At 37.9% G+C, this 19,657-nt stretch overlaps 1 protein-coding gene across 2 annotated transcripts in view; it reads left to right on the top strand.

The window, feature by feature from the left end:
- TARBP2 (TARBP2 subunit of RISC loading complex) overlaps nt 1-19,657 on the top strand; it is a 75,322-nt gene that overhangs the window by 25,538 nt on the left and 30,127 nt on the right. For both annotated transcript variants that reach the window (XM_053708294.1, XM_053708295.1), the window contains exon 7: nt 14,976-15,103. In XM_053708294.1, coding sequence (XP_053564269.1) covers nt 14,976-15,103 — 128 coding nt within the window. The remainder of the gene's footprint in view (nt 1-14,975; nt 15,104-19,657) is intronic.

Raw genomic sequence — 19,657 nt, 5'->3', positions numbered from 1 at the left:
GACGAGTACACGGAATACAGCTGAGGCCCTGTGAGCCGCTCAATTGAAGCTTGGATCTTCGGAAGCGGCACAGAGGCGGCTGTACTTTGGGCAGCAACGCTGTCAAGTGGATAACCGGACAGGCCAGAGTGGGGTGAGTTACTTAATCGTGCAAGTGCTATAAGAAGTGTCACTCATTACCGGAGACTCTGCACTGGTCCATATATATATATTCATTACAGCCCGGTGTGGCTGAGTTCTGTTGTTGGGTTTCTCTGTTTGATTTGTTTGCTATTGGGTATACCCTGGATGTACCAACACCTAACACAGACTGTTCAAGTCTTCAGCCTACAATTCTCTGCTCAGTTATGGAGACAACACAGCACACTTTTTTTTCATTGTTGCCAGCTACTGCACGCACTACAAATCTTACTGACTGTGAACTGATTTTCTCAGAGGATAAGAGCATACTGGCATTAAGTACTTTATTTGAACTCCTGGAAAAACTTTTGATAAAAGAATCTAAATTACAGTGGGACATTTGGACCCTCGAAAAGTACAAAAGTTTAAGTATGATACCAAGGGGACTACGGGTCTTTAAATTCCCCACGTTTGATGTGGACACTAATGATAAGGAATTTATAGACTCATGGAATAATGTACTGACTGACTGCTCCCTGAGACTTATGATGTTATTATTGATTTATAAAAACAAACAATTAGAGTCTTTAAGAATCGAAATTAATGATTTGCAAGTAGAATTGAATAGACGATCCAGTAATCCTGATTTTGCTAAATTTGATAAAATATTGAGGGAACTGATTGCTAAGGGCAGGTCAGAAATTATGGAGAGAAAACATACCAAGTTCATTAGAGACAAATTCGATTATGCTAATAATTGTGTATACATATGGAACAAGAAATCTAGAGGGAACTCTAGATATAACCAACCAAGATTTGGGAGGAGGAGAAGGGCTAACAATAAGAACAAACAAAACAAAAATAAGAATAACAATAATTCATCTAAAAATGTTACCTTCTCTGGTAGTGACACAGACTACTCCAGTGATGGTGATAAACCAGCTGACGCTATTCAGGATATACAATCTATCACATATCAAAATGATGAACCTCAAGCTGCTATTGCGGCAGGTCCACATCTTGTATATGAAGATAATTCTAACAATGTTACCAACTCAGTAAGACTGAAGCAGTCTGCTTATATTGAGACTCCGCACATTATATCTAGACCTGACAACTCTGTACTAGAACAGGTTTTTCCACAGGTACAGGGAGGCATAGCGGGGGGGGGGGGGGAAGGGTCACTCACACTACCAAACAGAATCCGGTCATGAAAAACAATCAGGACAAATATCAGCTGAGGGAACCGAGACCCCTAACAAAATACAAATAGTAGGAAATGTGGTCAATCTGTCATCTTTCTCACTCAGTGATACACACTATAGAGTATTAAATTTGGGGCTGAATTTTGCACCTAATAACGATTTTGATTTGTTTCAAACTATAATTGACATCAACAGATTAGTTAGGAACATAACTCTGAGAAAACATTTCTCAGATGATGTCAGCACTATAGGTTATGATTCTACTCCTATGAATAGGGAAAGTGACATCTCTACTAATAAATATAATTTCTCTGAGAATTGTGATATTGTCTCATTACAACAATTACAGTTAGACAATATATCTGAACATGACACTAGGAGCAGAGGCCCCACCCTAAAGAAAAAATCTCGATTCTATCCTATACAAAGCAGGGGTAACATTGTTGAAATCTTCCACTCAAGAGTGGAAAAAGACTTGGTTGAATTAAAATCTAGGCGGTCCAATCACAAGCCCAATCTATCTTTGTCTGAAAAAGAAGCAGTGACTTCCTTAAGAAATAATCAGGATTTGGTTATCAGGAAATCAGACAAAGGTGGAATGGTTGTAGTAATGGACCGAGTGCAGTATATAGCTGAAGGTCTCAGACAACTAAATAACGAACATGACTACCTAATTCTAGGTAGGGACCCTACTAATGAGTACAAAAATGAACTCAAACATCTCTTGGATGAAGGTATGGAACAAGGGTGTATAGATAGCAATACAGCTGAATTCCTTTTTGTGGATAATCCCAAGACACCACTGTTCCATCACTTCCCCAAGACTCATAAATCTCTCATAGATATAAAAGGTCGTCCCATTGTTAGTGGAGTTGAGTCACTCTTGGGAAACCTCTCTCAATGGCTGGATAATATACTCCAACCCATTGTAATGTCTCTCTTATCATATGTTCGTGACACAAAGCATATCCTAAACATACTTGAGCATATCGAATGGACTGAGTCCAGTATGTGGATGACAATTGATATTGTCTCTCTATATTCTAGTATCCCCCACCAGAAGGGAGTGGAAGCTGTTACTTTTTTCTGGATAATTTCACTGATTATGATCATTGCCTTAAGAATTTTATTCTTAAGGTACTCACATTCCTATTAACACACAATTTTTTTAAATTTGAAGATTCTTATTATCTCCAGAGATGTGGTACCGCCATGGGGGCGAAGTTTGCCCCCTCCTATGCAAATTTATTCTTAGGATGGTGGGAATTTTACCACATCTTTGGAGATAATAACATATATAGATCACATATATCTCTATACCAGAGGTATATAGATGATCTTATCTTCATCTGGACAGGAAGTGAGGAAACTATTCCCCTGTTTTTGGAATACTTACACTGCAATGATCTTAACCTGAAATTTACCTGTGAATTCAATCCACATACTATTAACTATCTTGATATTACACTGCGGGGTAACCCTGATGGTAAGATTGAATCTACCGTCTACAGGAAGCCCATCTCAGGCAATTCACTCCTTCAAGGCACGAGCTGCCATCCTAAGCATGTTCCATATGCCATTGCCAAAGGAGAATACACTAGGTTGAGGAGGAATTGCACCAGTTTTCAACAGTTTAAACAAGATTCTGTTGATCTAGAAAAGAGACTCCTAGAAAGGAAGTACCCGAAAGCTATAGTTAAAAGGGCTAAAGCTGCTGTCAGTACTATAGAAAGAAAGGATCTGTTAAAAATGAAATCTTCAAAAAATGATGATTTCAAAGGATTGACTTTTGTTACCAATCATAGTATACAGTATCAGGATATTTGTAAGATAGTTCGTAAACACTTCCCTCTTCTCTCAGCTGATGATAAGCTAGTAAATACTGTAAAGAATGGGCTCAGATGCTCCTATAGGAGAAGCCCAACATTGGGTAATCTGTTGGCCCCTACGTTACTGAAAAGCAAAACTGAAAGTCAATCATCTTGGCTAAGGCGTACTGGCATGTTCAAATGTGGTCGGCGCAAGTGTAAACCTTGTGAGTATGTTAATGTGACAAGGAATTTCTCTAGTATTGTCACTAACAAGATGTATGACATTGGTACCTGTATGAATTGTACCACGGAATATGCCATTTACCTTATCGAATGTTCTCATTGTAAATTACAGTATGTAGGTCTCACTTCAAGGGACCTAAACACCCGCATACGGGAACACCTGTCATCATTTAAAATCAATAGGGCTAGTACTCCGATAGTACAACACTTTGGCACTTTTCACAATAACGATTTAAGATATTTCTCATGGTGTGCTATAGAAAAGATCCTTAGGCCCCCCAGGGGTGGTGATATAGATACAATATTGGCAAGAAGGGAAGCATATTGGATCTTTACCCTAGAAAGCAGACTACCTAAAGGTCTGAATTCCAGATTTGATATTATTAATCACTGGGAATAATAATCTGCCAATATTAGCTCTGTACACCGTTCAGAGAAACCCCCTCTGTACTCTGAACCCCGATATTAATATGACTAGTACTCAATTCAGGATTACTAGTTATGCCTGTATACATATGTTTTATTTTTTTTCATTATCGATTGTATCTAATATTTGATGATTTTACACGATAATATTAATATATTATATAATATTATGCATATGGAGTTTTTCTGATACATCTATATACATTGTATACGGCAGTATTCATTGTTTACATACAAATTTGAATCTGAAATTTAGAATTTTCGTTCCTTTGAAAATGAAATCCATATACGTATTGGCGTGATCAGTTTACACCATAATATTTTGCCCTTTATGTTCCCTCTCATGTTTATAACTATCACTAAATGCTTTCAACCTATGTATATAGCTATATTATCTACTCCCCTTTGCTACATCACTAATACCTCTGACACTTTCGCATTCGGATTATGGTTGTCATTTAATTATACGAATATGTCTATTCACACGCATTCCTATTATTGTCTGTTGTGTATAGCAGAAATGCTGGTAACTGGGATAATGAAGTGTTAATTAGGATCATCTCTGTATCTGTAATTTTGTGTCCTATTGGCTAGAGTCTATGGGGGTAGTTCCTGTTTTAACCAATTATATTAGCCCATGGGGTTTTTAAACAGGTGTGTGGGGTAGCATGTCAGGCTGTGACTACGGAATCTCTTTCCGAAACGCGTATGCCCGTGTGCTGCGCCCACGTCTGACTCTTAAGTTCATTTGCTGTGTTGTCTCTTCCTTTTAAAATTGCCGAATAAAGTTTACAAGATTTTATCTACAAGATGGATGTCGGTGTCTCCTTTTGAATTATATATATATATATATATATATATATATATATATATATATATATATACATACATACATACATACATACATACATACATACATACTTTGGTTTTTTTTACAGTTGAAACCAACATTGTAATGGAGAATTTTTCTCAGTGTTTTTTCTTTTTTTTCCACTTGGAAAATTATAAACAATGAGGAACAAGTTATCTCAGGTTAATAATGAGCCAAGAATGTAAAGTCTTGGCAGGTAAGAATAAATTACTTTATATTATTATTTTATATTTTTTATAGCAAACAAATATATGCTAATAGGCTAAACAACAAATATTAGATTTGTAAATCTGTACTGTGTGATGAATATAGGCTAATAATAATATTTACTGAGTCCTTAAAGCCCTATAGTAAATCTGAGTAGACCTGATTGTGGTTCATACCACTGCTCTGTAAATCCATCTTCTGCATTAGAAGACAGACACCTAATGCAAACACTGGCAATATTACTCTTATTATTCATAGAATTTTACATGGAAGACAGCATTTCATTATGTATGAAATCATCCAGCAGGCTTAAAAAGAACTAAACTACCAGTTTAATCCTCGAGGGGTAGATATATATTTTTTCATCCTCATATTAAATTTATCAGAACATTTTCTACAGTCTTGACAATCAAATAAAAATGTCTTGCTTGTTGTTCAATGAGATTTTTAGTTGAAATAATTTTTATTGGTACAAATCATATCAGATCATACAGGACATTAACATTAGACATATTAACAGTACTATTCCTTTCTTTATCTTGTACTTTGTTTTATCCCCCTTTTCCTTCCCTCCCATAAAAAGAAAAAGAAAACAAAAACAATATTTTAAAAGAAATTTGAACCAATTATTAACAAAATTAAAACATGAACTGTTCCCGTCGAGCAGTAGAGTTATCTTTGTATTACCTTAGTTTATATATTTTATTTCCTTTTCTTGACATTTTACCTTTATCATTTATTTATTCCCTCTAGTCGTTGTTTCTACGTGTGAGAAACTTTGTAATTATATATTGGGTTCCCTTTCAGCAGGCTCTGTTTCAGTGATATCCAAGTTATTAAGTCTATCTATTTTATGTTTATTCATTATCCAATGTATCCATCGGTTTTGAAAGTGGCCCGATCTGCCCTACATCCACGCAGCGGATTCGGACATCGTATAAATATCTTCTATTTTGTCTATTACTTCAGACCATCTCGGAGCCCCCACCTTCCAGTACCTAGCTATACATGTTCTTGTAGCAGTGCAGAGAATGTTGATAAATGTGTTAGTGGAGGTGTTGAAAGATTCCTGTGGAATGTGTAGTAGTGCTTGAGATGCTGTGAGCCTACATGTGTCTCCCAGTATTGTCTCTAGTAGCTTTGCAAGGTTATCCCATGTAGGTTTTATTTTTGGGCACTCCCACCACATGTGAATATAAGATCCTATCTCTGCACAGCCTCTGTAGCATAGCCTATTACTCCGGGGAGTATAATGTGACGACTTTAATGGTGTGAGGTACCATCTATATGAAGTCTTAAGTGCGTTTTCTATAAGGACCGCTCCTACCAGTCCTCTACTAATCTTGGAAAAGATATTTTGCCATTCTTCCTTTTCGTGTATTTCCCCTAGGTCTTGTTCCCATCTTTCATATAATTTAAGCTTTGTTTGATTCTTGGCTTCTTGTATTGCTAAATAAATCTGTGAGATCATTTTATTTTTCCTATTAGGTGACATTATGAGTCGTTCTAAAGTGGTGTATGTGGTGGATGTATTGCCTTGCCTAAATTTATTGATAGCACTAGAGATTTGTAGATATAGAAACCATTGAAGATCAATTGGGTGAATTTTGTCCTTTAGCTGTGTGTACGTCAACGTTTTCCCCTTGTCCAAAAAATCTGCCACCCTGTACAATCCCTTATTCTCCCATTTCGTTATCTGTCTCTGGAAATCAGTGTGTAGTAGTGTTCTTATTGGAGTTGTTAGAGATTGCGCTGGTATTAACTTCAGCGCCTTTGTGAGAGTGAGCCAAATCTGTTTAGTGTCTTCCGTAACCCTTAACTTTCTTAGTGGCCTGTGTGTTATGGCAGTGGGATTCCAAATAATATTGGTTGCATTGTTCATTCCCCCTATATTTTCTTCAATAGAGGGCCAAGTGAGGTCTCTACAATCTTTAGCTAGCAATGTAGCCTGTGCTAGCCTAGCTGCCTGATAGTATTCCACCAGGTTGGGTACTCCCATGCCCCCCATGTTTTTATGTTGTTTAAGGGTGTGTGCGGCTATTCTGGCCGTTTTATTACCTCTTATGAATCTAATTATGTCTGATTGGAGATCTTCTAATTCCCTTTGTGGAACTTTAATAGGGAGGGCCCTGAATAGATACAAAAATCTTGGTAGGACATTCATTTTTACTGCTGAAAGTCTTACATACCACGAAAAGCTTCCCTTCTTCCATTTCGTTATGTCCTTCCTAATAGTTTTAAAAAGTGTAGAATAGTTTGCCTGGAATAAGGTTTCCAATGTGGTAGTAATATAAATCCCTAAATATTTGATAGAATGTCTAGCCCATTTGAAATCAAAATTGGCTTCTATTAATTTTTGTGTGTGGGTTGGGAGTGATATTGGGAGAGCCTCACATTTGTCTGAGTTAATTTTAAATCCTGATATACTAGAGAATTTGTCTAATAATTTATATAAATTAGGAAGGGACACCATAGGCTGGGTGATCGTTAATAAGATATCATCCGCAAATAGTGTTAATTTATGTTCCCCCTTAATTAATTGTATACCCTTAATATCTTTTGTGTTCCGTATACAGGCAGCTAGTGGTTCCACACATAGGGCAAATAAGAGTGGTGACAGTGGACATCCCTGGCGGGTACCATTTAATATGTTAATGGGCCTTGACTGGTATCCTGCTGCTCTTACTATGGCCGATGGGGCTGAGTAAAGATTCCCTATAGCCTTGATGAATTTCTCCCCAAAACCCACATGTTTTAGGACATCTAACATATATGACCAATCTACCCTATCAAACGCCTTCTCCGCATCTAGTGATAGAAGCAGAGAAGGCATTTTTGTTCCCTCCATATACTCTACCATGGCTATTGTGCGGCGTACGTTATCTGGGGCCTCCCTATCTTTTATGAAACCTACTTGGTCGGGGTGGATCAAAGATGGTAAATGTAGTTTAAGCCTATTTGCTAATATTTTCGTAAAGATTTTTACATCTTGATTAATTAACGAAATTGGTCTGTAGTTTTGAGGTAGTTTAGGGTTTTTTCCTGGTTTTGGGATTACCACTATCTTCGCTCGGAGTAAGTCTGGGGGGATCTGAGCATCCTGCATAATATCATTACAAAATTTGTGTAGGTGAGAAATCAAATTTGTTTTAAACAATTTGTAGTACTCCCCCGGAAAACCATCTGGTCCCGGGGCCTTACCATTTTTCAGGTCTCGTATTGCTAAATTGATTTCTTCCCTAGTAATCTCTGCGTCTATTGCTTCTGCTCCTTCTTTTTCTAATTTGGGTATATCTGCTCTCTCTAATAATTTGGACTTAAGAACCTCTGTTTGTGTGGTGTGTTGGGCTGTGTGCCCATTATAAAGGGTCTCATAATAATGAGCAAAACAATCTGCAATTTCTTGTGGGTGTGAGGTTACCTTCTCATCTGGCTTTTGGATTTGCCTAATTGTCATGTCTTTCGTTCTTTCCCTCAACTTGTAAGCAAGATATCTGTCTGGTTTATTTGCGTATAAAAAATAAAATGTTTTTAATTTGTGCATTGATCTAAGGGAGTTTTTATTAAGGATTTTATTAAGTGATTTTCTTTTTTGGGCCAGATTATCTAGGATTGCCTGTGACATTGTGGATCTATGTACTCTCTCCAGATCTTCTATTTCTTGTTGGAGTGAATCAACTGCTGCTCTAATTTTTTTTGTATATTTTGTTTTTTCTTTTATCAACATCCCTCTCATATAAGGTTTGTGAGCTGCCCATGTAATTGTCGGGCCACTTAAAGGACTTGAATTCGTTCTCCAGTATTCATCAAGATTTTTAAGAATGCTGGAGTGTATATCCGGCTGTTTTAATAATACAGGATCATAGGTCCAGGATCTCTGTCTGTTTATGTTTATTATCCCTTCCATTTGTATTTGAATTATAGAATGGTCCGACCACACCGAGGCATGGATACTCGATGATACTAAACCAGGGAGCAGTGTCTGACTGATTAATATATAATCGATCTTGGTGTACTTTTTATGTGCAGGTGAATAGTAGGTGTGGTCTGCTGTCTGGCCATATAGCTCTGTCCATGTATCTAAAATGTTATGACTCTCCAGAGTTTCCCTAACTGATTTAGAGATAGATTGGAGTCTTAGTTGTTTGCTTGAAACTTTGGGCGAAGCGTCTGTTTTATATGTGTTTAAATTGATATTAAAGTCTCCTGCCAAGATAATTCTTGTTTGCGACCATTGGGTTAACATATGTGAAAGGTTGTTAAAAAAGGTGTGTTGCTGCTCGTTTGGAGCGTATATGTTACAGAGTGTAACCTGCATTCCCTGGATAATACCCCTAACTATTAGATACCTACCTCCCCTTGTCTTTTATTACCTCTTCCTTGGTAAATTGGAGTGAGTTATGTATGAGGATAGAGACCCCCCTCTTTTTGCTGTCTGTTGTGGCATGGAAATGTTGCTGAAAATGTTTAGACCAGTTCTTGGGTATTTGTTGATGTGTGAAGTGTGTCTCCTGTAGAAATATGATTTTGGCCCCTAGATTGTGGTATTGTGCAAGTGCTGTCTTTCTCTTTATATCTGTATTTAGACCTCTTACATTGTGATATATTATCTGTAATTTAGCTACCATTTGTAGTTTCCCCCTCCTCTCCCCTCTGTACCTGCTTAGCCTTTCCATCACGCCCTCACACCTGCTTTCCGTTCTCTGATTTTCAACTCTCTGAAGGAAAATTTTGTCACAATACTGCTCGACGGTACTTAAAACAAAAATAAAGAACCAAATTTTAACTATGGTTAAACAATTGTATGCATCATGAACAATGTATAATTTTTGTAACTCCCGTAAAAACATCTTACTCTGGTTAAACTTGTAGTTTTAATAAGAATATTCTAGCTTTTTCCCATTATAGAATGGGACTTGAGTGTTTTAACTTCTGAACGACCTGGTTCATCTTGCTCATAACGTGAACAGGTTAATCTAAAAAAACATTTTCACAACAGGATCACACTCCTAACTATCTATAAGGTGTTTCAATTAAATTAGTCAACATTTATTAAGCATTTCACATTTACTAATTCTAAACTTGTTATCTTGACAGAGAAGTGGCGGCTAATCCCACCATCCTCCGTCACTTGCTCACACTAAATTTGGAAGCAAGTAGCCTCCAAGCCATATTTCCTCATTTCTCCCACAGGAGAAGGCAAAGAGATAAAAGTCAGCATAGGTAACATATCAAGTCCTTGTCTCTAATTAGTCAATCAGGTCTTTTGTTTTCTTTTGGACACTTTTGTCCATCTCTCTGTTTGCTGGACTCCTCTTTGTGGTTGAAAAGGCCTTTTATTGTTGTCTTGTTGATTATCTGGAACGTCTGGACATTCTAATTTGAGTATCTGGCACACTCCAGGAACATCTTGTGCTTCTCTGAGTGTGATGGTTTTCCCTTCGTGGTGTATGTGGAGAGCAAAGGGGAATCCCCATCTATATATGATCTGGTTCTTCCTTAGCATCTGAGTCAGAGGGCGTAGGGCAAATCTTTTTTGTAGTGTTTTTACACATAAGTCCTGATATAACTGTATAACAGATCCTTTAAATTTGAGAGTTGGGTTCTTCCTCGCCGCCATCATAATCTCCTCTTTTTCAGGAAATCGTAGTAGTTTAGTCATCACATCCCTTGGAGGGTCTGTATCTTTGGGCTTTGCTCTTAGAGCTCTATGAGCTCTTTCCATTTGGTATTTCCCCTCTTCTGAGGATCCTGTGATTGTTTGAAACAATTGTAGTAAATAAGCGGTTAGATCTGGTGTTGTTATGGACTCAGGAATGCCTTTCAGGCGAATATTACATCTCCTGCTCCTGTTCTCTAGATCTTCCAATTTATCGTTTACTTCCGCTAATTCTTGCTGCTGATCAGAGAGTTGTTGTCTAACTGTTGTTATATCTTCCTCCATGGACTCTTCTTTCTCCTCTAAGGTTTCGACCCTAGTGCCTAATTCAGAGATATCTTGCTTGATCTCAGATAAGCTGTTTGTAACTGTATTTTGAAGTGCGTCCATTTTCTCCCACATTTTATCAAAAATTGAAGTAATGTCTTGTTTAGAGACTAGGTGTTTGATATCAGCCTTAGTGATTGAGGTATCCGATCCATCATTTTTAATTGATTTCCCATCAGATTCCGTTTCCTCTTCTAGCACTACCTCTCCTTTTTCTTTTGTTTTATCTCCTTTAGTTGGTTTAAAGAAATCATGAGCAGCTTACTTGGTGTCATTTTATTGTGTCTCCTAGCTGCCATGCCGAGATTTGCAAAGTTTTCGTGTAAAAGTAAAAACACACACTTTTAAATTCTGTCTTCTCACTTCCACCTCAGCAGCCTGAGTCTGTAGCCCTATTACTTGGTATGTAATGGAGAAAGCGATGCACGTAATGTTCTTTAATATGTATGTTCCTTTCTTTCTTTAATAACATGCAAAATTCTTTAGCATCATATAGTAGCTTTTATTATTTTTGCTGTTGATGAGGAGTCCCCTTCTTTCATACTGACTTAAACCTGTGGTCTGTGAGGAAAAGTTAAACCATTATGTATGTCACGCTTCCTTTCCACCTTCCTGTTCTCCATGTGCTGCGCACATATTCCTAGAAGTATTTCCCCGTCGTGGCTATATCTTCTATGTTCATATCTTACAGATATTTCTGCACCAAGATAGTTGTATCCTTGTTGTTTAAGTAGCCCCAACTGTTAACTTTGCTACCCATGTGGCTCCCAAACACTTATGGCTTCCAACTGTATTGCTGCTGATCTTGGTGCCCTCTGTGTTATAGTGTGTCATTCGTGCAGGTGCTATTTATCTTACCGGAGCTTGTAGTTGAAGTCCCCCTTCTCAGAGATCTCTATTTTGCTTACTGCGTGGCTCCTCTCCTGTCCGGTAACTTATTTGGTTGCAGGCTTCTCTCTCACAGCGCCATTGTGCCGCACCTTTTCTGCTTATCAGCGTGGGTGATGTGCTCAGATAATATTAGGCAACCACTGAGGGCTACTTTAAATTGCTTTTAGTGCCGTTCTCTGTATTCTGTGTGTAGCTTACACTCATATTTTGCTTCAACTACACAGGGAGCTCTTTCTTCATGCCTGGCTTAGCTCCGCCCCCCTCAATGAGATTTTTAGGTTGGCAATGGCATTAAATATCTGCAATTCATTGCACAAATACATTTCTATGTTGCAAAAATTTAGTAGTTTTACAAAGTTATTCAGAAAGCCAAGAAAGGAATCAAGCTAAACATGTGTGCATGGGACATTCCTGCCATCTTGTCAAAGACTTGTTCTGACAGTGCACTGATGATTGTGAGGAGACTTGTTTAGACAGTACACTGATGATTGTGAGGAGACTTGTTCGGGCAGTACACTGATGATTGTGAGGAGACTTGTTCAGGCAGTACACTGATGATTGTGAGGAGACTTGTTTAGACAGTACACTGATGATTGTGAGGAGACTTGTTTAGACAGTACACTGATGATTGTGAGGAGACTTGTTCGGGCAGTACACTGATGATTGTGAGGAGACTTGTTCGGGCAGTACACTGATGATTGTGAGGAGACTTGTTCGGGCAGTACACTGATGATTGTGAGGAGACTTGTTCGGGCAGTGCACTGATGATTGTGAGGAGACTGGTTCGGGCAGTGCACTGATGATTGTGAGGAGACTGGTTCGGGCAGTGCACTGATGATTGTGAGGAGACTGGTTCGGGCAGTGCGCTGATGATTGTGAGGAGACTGGTTCGGACAGTACGCTGATGATTGTGAGGAGACTTGTTTAGACAGTACGCTGATGATTGTGAAGAGACTTGTTTAGACAGTACGCTGATGATTGTGAGGAGACTGGTTCGGGCAGTGCGCTGATGATTGTGAGGAGACTGGTTCGGACAGTACGCTGATGATTGTGAGGAGACTGGTTCGGACAGTACGCTGATGATTGTGAGGAGACTTGTTTAGACAGTACGCTGATGATTGTGAAGAGACTTGTTTAGACAGTACGCTGATGATTGTGAGGAGACTGGTTCGGACAGTACGCTGATGATTGTGAGGAGACTGGTTCGGACAGTACGCTGATGATTGTGAAGAGACTTGTTTAGACAGTACGCTGATGATTGCGAGGAGACTTGTTCGGGCAGTTCACTGATGATTGTGAGGAGACTTGTTCGGACAGCGCACTGATGATTGTGAGGAGACTGGTTTGGACAGCACACTGATGATTGTGAGGAGACTGGTTTGGACAGTGCACTGATGATTGTGAGGAGACTGGTTTGGACAGTGCACTGATGATTGTGAGGAGACTGGTTCGGACAGTACACTGATGATTGTGAAGAGACTTGTTTAGACAATGCACTGATGATTGTGAGCAGACTTGTTTGGGCAGTGCACTGATGATTGTGAGGAGACTTGTTTGGGCAGTGCACTGATGATTGTGAGGAGACTTGTTTGGGCAGTGCACTGATGATTGTGAGGAGACTTGTTTGGGCAGTGCACTGATGATTGTGAGGAGACTGGTTCGGACAGTACACTGATGATTGTGAAGAGACTTGTTTAGACAATGCACTGATGATTGTGAGCAGACTTGTTTGGGCAGTGCACTGATGATTGTGAGGAGACTTGTTTGGGCAGTGCACTGATGATTGTGAGGAGACTTGTTCCCTGTGCGTTTTGTGCTTCATTTGAAAACAATCTTGGAAAACAAAATAGAATCTCACTTCACACTGCCTTACAGTAGTAACACTTGTCAATTCTACATGTTAACTGTAATGGATACCTTAGTTACCCAATTTATAAGCAATATGTGCCTCCCAGACAATGGTCATAGATCATTCTATGTGTGTATTTCATGAAGTAATACTCTTCTAAATTCAAGATATTTATGAGTTTATAAGGCTATAGTTAAATGTAATTGAATTTCACTGGTTTCCATTTCCTTACTAAGATATGTTTTTACTCTTCCTAATTATGTTATGTTGCATTTGCTGTGGAATGGGAAACTTTTTCGGATGGGTACCGTGGTAAATCCACCTTAAATAGTTGACACCTCATATATAACTGCTCTCCAAAATTCTGCTATGTTTGGGCATTACCACCATGTATTCCTGTGGCCCCCCACATTTCACTTTTCTGGATACTGAGCATCAAATTATATTTTAGGAATTTGCAAAGACTCAATGTACTTGGTATCTTGTTTCAGTTCTCCACTCATCTCTCAATATAAAGTGTGGGATCCTTCCCGGACTTGTTTGTTGTGGAGGACTCACATAGTTGTTCAAAGGAGGTTAGTGTTGTAAGTAGGTTTTGCTAATCGGGCTATCTGGTTAGAGAAAACTGACTGATAATATAGAAAACAGTACTTAAAGGAACATGAAAACCTAAAATGTTTCTATTATGATTAAGATAGCGAATACAATTTTAAACAACTTTAAAATGTACTTCTATTATCAAATTTGCTTCATACTCTTGTATCCTTTGTTGAAGGGAACAGCAAAGCACTACTATGAGCTAGATTAACGTACCTGGTGAACCAATGAGGAGGCATATATGTGCAGTCACCAATTTGAGCTAAATCCCAGTACTGCCTGGCTGCTTCTGAGCCTACTTAGGTATGCGTTTCAACAAAGGATACCAAAAAAAAACTAAGTAAATTGGATAATAGATGTAAATTGGAAAGATTTGTGGGGGGGGGGTTTTGTTTGTTTTTTAATTTTGCATACTCCATCTGAATTATGAAAGTTTATTTTTGACTTTACAGTCATTTTTAAATATTCCCATTCCTATCTCTTGCAACTGCTGTGGTGTAAATATTTTTTTTCTTCTGAGCCTAACTAATTGGGCTTGTAGTGTTCAATGAGTACTCTTACTTGCCCTCCCAATGCAGCCCATTTCTGGGGGGAATTCTATGTTGTCTAACAACAACAGAGTTATTAAAGCTGGTATTCTAGATCAGATATGGGGACATTCAACCAATATTTTGTTCCACTCTCTCTAAATGTTTCATTTATAATCACATTGGTAGTTTTCATCACTGAGCTCACAGTACAAGGTTTTTATCGGTTTGATTTCCTCTAGGCAGTGGTACATCCAAGAAGCTGGCAAAAAGAAATGCAGCTGCTAAAATGCTTCTCCAAATCCACAAGGTGCCTGCAGAACATAGAGAAACTGGGGATCCAGAACCGGAAGAGGATCAGTTTTCTATGGTGAGTGTATTGGCTTTCTCTGTGATCGTCATAGCACTCTACTCTCTAATATTGCTTTTGTTGATGGGAGACATTTTAAAACAATGTACATAAAGTTAAGGAAAAATGTACTAGTCCTTAAAGGGACACTATACCCAAACATTTTCTTTCATGATTAAGGTAGAGAATATAATTTTAAACAACATTCCAATTTACTTCTATTACCTAATTTGCTTCATTCTTTAGATATACTTTAATGAAGAAATAGCGATGCACACGGTGAACCAATCAGAGGAGGCATCTATGTGCAGCTACCAATCAGCAGCTACTAAGCATATCTAAATATGCTTTTCATCAAAGAATATCAAGAGAATGAAGCAAAATAGATAATAGAAGTAAATTAGAAAGTTGTTTATAATTGTATGCTCTGTCTAAATCATGAAAGAAAAAATTTGGCTTTCATGTCCCTTTAAGGGACAATAAACATTAATGGACTGGATACAGCATGACATTTTAAAGGGATATAAAAACCCACATTTTTCTTTCGTTATTCAGATAGAACATACCATTTCAAACAACTTTACATTTACTTCTATTATCAAATTTTCTTCGTTTTCTTGTTATCCTTTGTTGAAAAGCAGGTAGTGTGCACGTGTCTACATCATTATATGGCAGCCGTTTTCCAACAATGTTATACATTACCAAGTGCACTAGATGGCAGCACTATTTCCTGTAATGTAGTGCTTCAGGCATGTGCACTCTACCTACTTAGGTATCTCCTAAACAAAGAATGAAATGTGAACAAAGCAAATTTGATATGAGAAGTAAATTGGAAACTTTTTAAAGTTGTATTCTCTATCTAAATAATGAGAGAATTTTTTTTGAGTTTCATGTCCCTTTAAGCAGGTTCCCATTTTACTTGTGTTTCTAATTTGGTGTGGTTCTCTTGGTATCCTAGGCAACCGCAGAAGCATACACGCGTCTTAAGCCATCTGGCAGCACTGTTTGGAACAATATTTATAGCAGTGTTATACGTGGTTGCAAACACTGCTGCCATAGACTTCTAAAGACATAGGCTTATAGGAGAGTGCACAACTAACTTTACTCTTCAACAAAGGATACCAAAGGAACAAAGCAAATTTGATAATAGAAGTAAGTTAAAAAGTTGTATAAAATGTCATGCTCTATCTAAATCATAAATGTTTAGTGTCCCTTTAAACAGTAAATAATTACAATCTATTCAAAGGAAACAGCCTGAGAATATGTGAATGGATTTTTTTATTTTATTTATTATATCAGTTGTTTCAATATTGAAAAAATAACTATCTAAAGTTTTCATTCCTATAAAGTAAAAAGTCAACACCATGTTGTAACCAAAGTTTTTATTTTCTATTCTCTTTTGCTGAGGACATTTAGGGCTAAGTGTAGCGCTATTTTAACGTGAGTCCGTAAAGGGGCAAATTTGCCTGTTTATGGGAGCACGTTAAATAACCAGCCATTACAGGTTAGACCTCTGGTAAATTAAAAAAATATGTGCCCCAATTAGCCCCCAAAATAAAGATGACTGTTCCTTTATTAAAAACAATATGAGCATCTTCTTTCTTTTTTTTTTTTTTTTTATTATATAAGGGGTTATATGTGGGGGGTTAAAAAACTGTTTTTTAAATATAGGCTTATATACATTATATATTTATGTGTTAATATGTGTATATACACATATAAACACATACATATATATGTATATATTCATATACATAAATGTTTTTAATTTGCTGCCCAATGCTGTGCGACTTTACCCCCTGCGCCGCACTAGGTTCTTTAGTGTGTCTCGCGGCATGAGAACGAGGCTCCCATTGGAGCTTATGGAAGTGCGCTCTCATGAGCGCAAGGCTTCCAGGCAATGCAAACATTTGCGTGCACTGTTATTACTGAGTGGAGCGCAAATATTGCACTCCACTTGTAAACTAGGCCTAAGAGACTGATATAAAAGCTGGGAGGCTAATTACAGAGAAAAGGAGCAGTGTTCAGTTTTCAATGTAAGTGGGGGTTTCAACAAGAAAAAGCAGCTATTTCAAATGACAAAACATGTTTGCAAACCATTTAATACTCTACAACAAGAAAAATAGATTATTGGGTACACATTAAAGTTGAGACAATTTTACAATACACAGTCTCTTTAAAGTATTTACATATAGTTAAAGAGACATTAAACACTAAATAAATACTAGATAGAATTATGCATTCAAAGAAAAGATTAGCCTGAGAATAACATGTAGATGTATGTTTTTAAACTTTCATTAGCTGTTTAAACATTGACAAAATAAGTGTAAAGTTTTAGTGTCTATAAAACAATGGGCGCTGCCATGTTGTAACTTGGGTTACCTTCTCTGCTGTGGCCAATTAGAGACAGTTATAAATAGGTCACTAGAGTGTGCAGCCAATGGCTGTGTGGAATATAACAGTGTTCTGCACTTTCATTTCTAACAGGAACTGAAAAGCTCACAATTTTGGAATGGAATTACAGGAAAAGGGGGCAAAATAAATAATGAACGTATATTGCAGAGGTTTTTTTCTATATACAATTTATCATTATATATTACCATCTCAAATTGTTTAATGTCCCTTTAAGCTATTTCAAATGGCAAACAAGGTAAATTCTTTAGGCTGTTGAAACCACCACCTGTATTGAAAACTTAAATACTGCAATACTGACTATGTAAAAGCTATATAAACAAGAGACAGGAGCAGAGCTCAACCTATCAGGGGAGGGAAGGGGAGGGGATTGAGCCCAGGTCATCTGAAAGGGTGTTCCTGCTTACCTTAGTACATTGCCCATTTAAACCCTGGTGGTTACTTGATCACATAATCATAGCTTGCCTCAGCAGGGGATATATTATTAGAACAAGCTTTTAAATTTAATATAGTGACTCTTTTACATTTGTCCCAAATTGTCCTCAGCAGAAAAGATTATATTAGGGAAATCTAGTGATGGCTTCCTTTGTTTTATATAAATTAAAATTTTACACTTTATATCTATTATATTATTTAGTGTTTAATGTATAAAGTACATTTTAATAGCCTAGTGAATAAGTCAATTTGTTAAATAATGTTCATCTATAAAGACACACAAAATAAAAACATAGGGAAATTATCACTAGTTGAGTTGATTTTCAGATAGTTATGTTTGCTTTGAGACAGCAATTGTTAAGGTTACCAATGACCTACTTACAGCAAAATCAAAAGGCCACTTCTCTCTGCTTATCCTCCTTGATCTGTCTGCAGCTTTTGATACTGTCGACCACCCTCTTTTGCTCCATACCCTCCAATCCTTCGGCATCATGGCACATGTCTCTCTTGGTTCTCTTCTTATCTGTTTAACCGTACCTTTAGTGTAGCCTTCTCTGGGGCATCCTCTGCCCTGTTACCTCTTTCTGTTGGAGTACCGCAAGGCTCTGTCCTCGGTCCCCTTCTCTTCTCAATCTACACGTCCTCATTAGGTTCCTTAAAGGGACACTCAGGTTAAATTTAAATTTTCATGATTCAGATACAGCATGTAATTTTAAACAACTTTCCAATTTACTTCCATTAAAAAAATGTGCACAGTCTTTTATATTTACACTTTTTGAGTCACCAGTTCCTACTGAGCATGTGCAAGAATTCACAGACTATATGTATATGCATTTGTGATTGGCTGATTGCTATCACATGGTACAAGGTGAGTGGAAATAGACATAACTGAAATTTGTTAGAAAAAAAATCTACTCATTTGAAGTTCAGACTAAGTGCTATTGCATTGTATTGTTATCTTGCATTTGTTGATTATGCAAATCTAATGTGTTGACTGGTCCTTTAATAAAGTCTCACGGGTTTCATTATCATTTGTATGACGACGATACCCAAATCTACCTCTCTGCACCAGAACTACCTCCTTCCTTGCTAACCCGTGTCACTTACTGTCTCTCTCATATCTCATCTTGGATGTCCTTTCACCACCTCAAGCTAAATCTCTCCAAAACTGAGCTCCTTATTTCCCTCCCTTCTTCCAAAATCTCCACCCCCATGTCTCTAACTGTTGATAACTCCATCATTACCTCAACCTCACATGCCTGATGTCTTGGGGTCACACTGGACTCAGATCTTTCGTTCACTCCTCACATTCAGTCCTTGGCTAAAGCCTGCCTCTTTCACCTTAAAAACATCGCTAAAATTAGACATTTCCTTACACAAGACACAACAAAGATTTTAATCCACTGTCTCATCCTTTCCCGTCTCGACTACTGCAACTCTATCCTCTCTGGTCTCCCTAGCTGCTGCCTAGCTCCTTTACAATCCATAATGAATGCCTCTGCCAGGCTCATCTTCCTTGCATGTCACTCTTCATCTGCCGCACCTCTCTGCCAATCCCTTCACTGGCTTCCTCTTGCCTCCAGGATTAAACACAAAATTCTCACTCTGACACACAAAGCCCTCAATTTCACTGCTCCCTCCTACATCTCAGAACTTGTCTCCAGATACTCTCCCTCCCGTCCCCTTCGCTCCGCTTATGATATCCTACTCCCCCTCCTCACATTCCCG

Source organism: Bombina bombina, chromosome 3 (assembly GCF_027579735.1).
Source record: "Bombina bombina isolate aBomBom1 chromosome 3, aBomBom1.pri, whole genome shotgun sequence".
NCBI lineage: Eukaryota > Metazoa > Chordata > Amphibia > Anura > Bombinatoridae > Bombina > Bombina bombina.
This window is presented reverse-complemented; position numbering and strand designations above follow the sequence as displayed.